Here is a 7,108-nt window from a genome sequence, read left to right on the forward strand (position 1 = left end):
CATTCATCGTTTTTTATGGGTTTAGTGTGTTGCTCTAGCTTAATACAACCTAACATTCAGTCTAAAGACTATTTTTGAAATCATCACGTGATTTACAGGATACACTTATGAACATTTAACCTCTACCGATATTATCCTGTATGTAAGGCTACACGATGGGCTATCCCTGCTCTGTCCATCGCACTTATCGAAACCCGATTATTATTATCTTTATTAACCTCTCAGAATATGACCTGTATTTATAAGAAACTGTAAAAAAAAACACTACAAAACGTCACACTTTTTTTTGTAGTTCGAGGGTGTGCTACAAAATAGTTTGAGCATTTTCTGGTTTGGTTGTTTTAGAGCAAAGCCACATTGGATTATCTGCTGTGTTCACCGCAGGAAATCACTATGTAAGTCCGTAGACTTACCGTTGTCCCATTGGGGGACAAGAATTTTTTTAGTTTAAATCTTAAAGGATAAAGAAATGTTTCTCAGACAAATGCCGTATCTTGATAATGTAACTGATCTTTTCTTCAAATGAAAATATTTCTAAAGTTTTAACTTCATGAATCTCGAATTTAAATAAATTGTGTTTAAACCTATGAAAGACTATTTGACGCTGGGTACGTGTTTCGATTTTATTGTAAGTTTGTTTATTTTTAAGCACAAAGTTACACAATGAGCTATCTGTGCTTTGCCCACAGCGAGTATCGAAACCTGATTTCTAGCGTTATAAGCCCTTAACCACCTGTGGCTACTTAATACTGTAAAACTATAATTTTATAAGAAACTGTGAAACCTGTTACACTGTAAATTAATGATACAACTAAACTTATTGACAAATATTGTATGAATCAATTTCACGCCATTCATTGATGAGAAATAAATAACAATTTCATCTTGAATATTTATTGTACGTTCTGTATGTTTCAAATCTCTCTATATGTGTACAAGTTTTAAGCTGATGTTATACGGCGGTTCTATATGGTTTTGACAGGAGTTTTCCACACTAAAAAATATATATATAATCGTTAACTGTTTCTAAAATCCAAGAGATGGCGCCACATTCTTGTTATGAATTGTTAGTACATGATGTTAGACTTTATAACATCAAATAAAGACTTATGCAGATGGAGATAATTTTTGTAAAGCATGGAAAAATGAGTGTGAATCTGACTCACATGATGTATTTGAAGAAGTACTTGGTGCTAGTCATCAGTTTACTTCGTAGCAGCAGTGTTCTCAGTTTCCTACAATTAAGTAAACAACATAAGCTTGTGTAAGAAAAGCAACAAGAACTATTAAAATAAGATATTAAAAGAATAATTTTTTTAGCAGTAAGTTTGTTATGTCACTTAGATGGTTGGAAACTTTTTCTAATATTAGAGATTATCTCAACTGAGAGCAACTAGCAACTGAACATCGTAATTAACGAAAATGGTTTATGACGCAGAGAATTTAGTAATTAATGAAAACCCAACAACATAAGGCTATGAAAATTGTTTTTACAGAAATATTCGAATTCTCGGTGAATGATATTATCACTATCTACTCAAAATGTTTTACTCATGCAAAAACAGCCGACGTAGGATAAATGGGACAGCCATATAAATATGTGATATAAAATTAGGCTTCCCCAGTAGCTCAGCAGATGGTCTGCAGGCTTACAACGCTAAAAATCGGGTGGGTACAGATAGTCCATTCTGTAGCTTTGTGCTTAACAATAACCAATACCAAACAATAACCAAACCACAATAAAAAAAGTAAATAAAAAAAATTAACCAGTTCAAATAAAATGGGAATTACTGTAAAGATCTAAGTGACGCGTGGATATGTTTAACAATAAATAACTGGGAAACTTCGTTCCGTCCTCCCAATGACATAGCGGAAGGTCTGCGGACTTACAACGCTAGAATCCGGATTTCGATACCCGTGGTGGGCAGAGCACAGATTGCCCACCGTGTAGCTTTGTGCTTAATTACAAACAAACAAAACTTCGTCCCTTTTTATATTCGTGTTGCTGCTTGAGGAATTTGCAATTCCTGGGGGGGGGGGGATTTGTTCCAATGTTTTCTTATTTAAATTATCCACTCTTCCACTATGTCTTTACAAGGTTTATTCTTTTAGATAACTTGGCTCTTTATATATATATATATTATATTATATATATATATTACATTTCTATAAGACAGAGCCTTTATTCAAACACAAATTTTTTGTATGTGTAAAATTAACTTCTGATCAGATATGGAGACTTTTTCTTTTGGTTATTAATTTAGAAACAATTGTAAATGATATTCTACTCGATGTGGGAATTGGATTCTAGCTGTCAGGGAAGGATACAAAGTAGTGACAGCATATTTCAGTTTTATCATAGTGGCTGTATTGAAAAATTCACCATTAAAATGATCAAAACATGCTCATAAGAATAGGGATATATATGTACTATAATAGTTGTCAAATTAATGTCTACCAGTGAAGTTTTGTTTCGTGCCAGGCTTCCGTTCTTTAATTGGTTGTTTTGCGTCTTCAACAAGGATAGAAACAGAAAGAACAATCATGTTACCACTGATTATTTCTCTTAATCTAAAACAGATACGGTTTGAAAATGTTTAGTTCATCCCTCCAACTGGTTAGAAGTATCTTCCCTGGATCTAGATAAATAACATTCCACGTTTATCGGTGGTTAGAAGTATCTTCCCTGGATCTAGATAAATAACATTCCACGTTTATCGGTGGTTAGAAGTATCTTCCCTGGATCTAGATAAATAACATTCCACGTTTATCGGTGGTTAGAAGTATCTTCCCTGGATCTAGATAAATAACATTCCACGTCTATCGGAATCAATAACCTCCAGCTTTTCGCTGCCTATGATTTATAACCTCCTATTGCTGATTAAGTGATCTATCTTGTGTTCTGAACGCAGTGAAGCTCAAACCGTGATCTTATTGACCAATATTAAAATCCAACGCAAAATGTTTATGTTCTGATATTAGTAGTTGACTAAGTTTTTTTTTTTTTTATCTTTAAAGCTTATTTAAAAGACAAGCAATATTTCGGGATACACATATAGACAAAAAAAAGTTTTCACTGACTGACATATACTAAATTTTTTCTCCCACCATCACGTATATCGTTGAAATGGAAAAATTAATAGTTACTTATTTAACTTACAGACTTACTGTAGGATACAAAATAATTTAGATGAAAAACAAACCAAACTGAAGCAACAAATTATATTTATCTGAAAGAATGATATACTTTGATCAGAGTAATTCTTCCACGCTATACCGATCGAGAAGTAGTTTCCCCGTGTTTCAGTGGTAAGACTGAGGGATTATAACGCTAAAATTCTGGTTCTGATCCCTGCGGACGATACAGTGTAGCTTTCCCATTGTGTAATTTTGCGCTAAAACGACAAAGGAAATGGAGTAAGCAAGTTTTTGTCGATCTTATTATTGAAAGAAATGTTTTTTTCCTTCTCATGTGTCAACTAAACACACCTTTAGATGTAAGACAGTGGTAGACCAACATTCCACGGTTACCATGTAATCCATCTCTTGCACGTTTATTTCACCGAAAGAAGAAATGTTTTTTCCTTCTCATGTGTCAACTAAACACACCTTTAGATGTGGTAGACCAACATTCCACGGTTACCATGTAATCCATCTCTTGCACGTTTATTTCACCGAAAGAAGAAGTGTTTTTTCCTTCTCATGTGTCAACTAAACACACCTTTAGATGTAAGACAGTGGTATACCAACATTCCACGGTTACCATGTAATCCAACTCTTGCACGTTTATTTCACCGAAAGAAGAAGTGTTTTTCCGCGCTCATGAAGGAAAACTTCATGAACATATAAGATATTGCATATAAACAGCGTTTATTGTTAGAATGGTTTTTAATCGTCTTAGCAATGTAAAACTTTGTAGAGAATTAAATTAGTTGAATGAAACATACACCTCGTAGATAAATAACTTTAATTAGTTTGTAGGAAAATTAATCGTAAACAATTTTATTATTTAGATCGTTCTATGCCAATAATATTTGTTTGACTTGGCTTTTTATAAATGATGAAAAATTATGGGAACCATGAAATACGTATGATTTGTTTTTGAGATAGTCGTGTTCATGCTTTTGTAAAGGTTTGTTGATCATTGAACAGTGAGGTATAAAATTTAGTTTCATGTTTGTATTTTTAATTTATTTTAATTGGTTAACGTATTTTTAAACTCTGTATTTCATTGTTTTAAAGGGCGTGGATTAGCTTTGTGGTAGAACTCTGTATTTCATTGTTTTAAAGGGCGTGGATTAGCTCTGTGGTTGAACTCTGTATTTTTAAACTCTGTATTTCATTGTTTTAAAGGGCGTGGATTAGCTTTGTGGTAGAACTCTGTATTTCATTGTTTTAAAGAGCGTGGATTAGATCTGTGGTTGGACTCTGTATTTCATTGTTTTAAAGGGCGTGGATTAGCTCTGTGGTAGAACTCTGTATTTTCAAACTCTGTATTTCATTGTTTTATAGGGCGTGGATTAGCTTTGTGGTAGAACTCTGTATTTCATTGTTTTAAAGAGCGTGGATTAAATCAGTGGTTGGACTCTGTATTTCATTGTTTTAAAGGGCGTGGAGTAGCTCTGTGGTAGAACTCTGTATTTTCAAACTCTGTATTTCATCAATTTGGGGGAGGGGACAAGGAACAACCAGAACACAGAATTGTGACAAGTCGTACCTCAAACCTGGATAGCAAAGTGCGGCTTCTTCTAACAGGTGAGGATCCACGAAGACACAGGGCAGTGGAAAAAGCCGCCCACATGCCCCAGACAACAGTACGCAGTATAAACAAGAAGGATATCAATCTGGAAAGTCGAAATAAGTCACGTGTACATAAGTTGCTTTCACGATATATCTGTTAAACCATCACATACCTAAAAAGTGGGAGAATGGATCGAGTATTCGTGATATTCCATAAGACAATATACTGGTAAAGTCACCTATGGATTTCTGTGCGATCAGACTATTGAAACGGGCTCTGAGAAATCACTGTCCTCATACACTAGATGGATTATAGAAAGCTTGCAGGGAGGAGTAGTGTGATTTTAATGATAACCTTACGAAGGAGTCTTTTGCAATGGAATCTACGCTGCAGAGCTATTATCAAGACGCATGGTATTCACATAGAACATTACCGGACGTGGCGACATGGACAGTAACGACGTGGAGAGGCTAAAAAATCGTTTTAATATAACATACTCAACCTTCGCATATCATCGATGACAGAAATATGTTATCTGCCAGACTTCCTTTGAAGGGGTTCTGACTTTATTATAACTTTATTTTACGAAATTTCTGTATGGTAAGTTCTTCTCGTGCAGATTGGAAATTGGCAAAGTGGATTTGAGGAAAGTGTCACTGAAGTTTTAAGAAAACGTTTTAAAATAGTACTATTTTATTTCTAACGCTTTTTTTTCTTTTTATTTAAACATTTCAAATTTCTTAGCCTTCTTTAGGTAGTTCGTATAAGGGCCAATATCCGTTCGCAACTATTTTACCGAGAAGAGATCTATACGAATATATTGTTGTTTTTCTAGTGCAAATCTACACAATGGGCTACATGCACTCTGTTCACCGCGGGGAATCGAACCCCCGATTATTTGTGTTGTAAGTCTGTAAAATTACCGCTGACCTACCGAGGGACTAAACACAAACATAATTTGTTTTAAAACTTATGACATAAAAGCTTAATAAAGTATCTCTAGTTCAATAACGAAGCATAAAAATATTTTATATCCCCTTATTGATAGGGTATAGCACTACAAGAGCTTTCCAATATAAAGTTTTTGCGAGAAAAACTTTATTACAATAAAAGTAAGAGCGAACACTTTAGGTCAGTGTTATACCAAATGGCACGCTAACATGTATAGGCTTCTGCATACTTTGAGATGTGACAGTGTTTAAGACTACTTAAGGTGTTTGACGTATTTCCTTTTCCTTGACGAAATTTCAACGAGGAAAGTAACACACACACACATATATCTATGTACGAACCTATTACCGTCAAATCATGCTTAATCCGTGTGTTACAAATAGCAATTGGCCTACACTAGAAACCATAGTTACTCTAGGAAGAGCTTTTCAGGCAGATTAACAAAAAAATGGGGAGATATATGTCGCAGGAAATTAATTACTGAGTGATTTTCTCTTAGACTGGTTTGATTATTAACATACCATGGATTTTGTAAACATATCAGAATTTCTAGATAGAGATACAAAAAAACAAACAAACAATTAGCTGGTTATTAAAGCGTGGATATGTTTGTCAACACAATCGTGTTCTTTGAACTGATTTTCAATACCTTTCTAAATACAACTCTTCACGTGAGCGATGCTGCAAACCTTTAAGAATAATTAGAGTTTTAAGTAACGAATACTCTCCGAAATCTACGTGACCTGGTCATTTTTGTCATTTGACATACAAGTAAACAATAAAAATAATTCAAAGAAATGTTGTTTGTTTGTTCATTTAGAATCAAAGCTACACAAGGGCTATCTGAACAAAGCCACCCTTAATTTTAAAACCAATAGAATAAAGAGGAAGCAGCTGGTTAATAGCATCCTCTGCCAACTGTTGGGCTGCTCTAGCATGGCTGAATTGTGGGACTTGGCCGTCACACTTATAGCGCACCCATGATTCCGTCCCCCCAGTGGCACAGCGGTATGTCTGCTGACTTACAACGCTAGAATCCGGGTTTCGATACCCGTGGTGGGCTGAGCAAAGATAGCCCATTATGTAGCTTTATGCTTAACTACAAAGAAGCCCATGATTCCAAAGTGCAGAGTGTCAACGGGACGCAAACCAGATATTCTACGATTCACAGATCTAGCACGCAAACCACTAGGTTACTCCCGGCCCATAAATGAGGAGCACCCACAAAATCTCACACAACCTCTAGATTTTTTGAGACCCTTCCTAAGACTCCCCCCCCCCCCGTGGCACAGCGGTATGTCTGCGGAATTACAAAGCTAGAAACTGGGTTTCGATACCTGTGGTGGGCAGAACACAGATAGCCCCTTTTTAGCTTTGTGCTTAACTTCAAATCAACCCCTCCTAAGTAATGAAAAT

At 35.3% G+C, this 7,108-nt stretch overlaps 1 protein-coding gene across 2 annotated transcripts in view; it reads right to left on the reverse strand.

The window, feature by feature from the left end:
- Nucleotides 1-7,108, reverse strand: part of LOC106462220 (ras-related and estrogen-regulated growth inhibitor-like) — a 106,368-nt gene that overhangs the window by 25,514 nt on the left and 73,746 nt on the right. For both annotated transcript variants that reach the window (XR_002611188.1, XM_022389419.1), the window contains one exon: nucleotides 1,167-1,235. Coding sequence is in view for 1 of the 2 variants with exons in the window: in XM_022389419.1 (XP_022245127.1) it covers nucleotides 1,206-1,235 (30 nt within the window). In the remaining variant the exon portion in view is untranslated. The remainder of the gene's footprint in view (nucleotides 1-1,166; nucleotides 1,236-7,108) is intronic.

This window comes from Limulus polyphemus, unplaced genomic scaffold (genome assembly GCF_000517525.1).
Source record: "Limulus polyphemus unplaced genomic scaffold, Limulus_polyphemus-2.1.2 Scaffold1120, whole genome shotgun sequence".
In the NCBI taxonomy this organism is placed as follows: domain Eukaryota; kingdom Metazoa; phylum Arthropoda; class Merostomata; order Xiphosura; family Limulidae; genus Limulus; species Limulus polyphemus.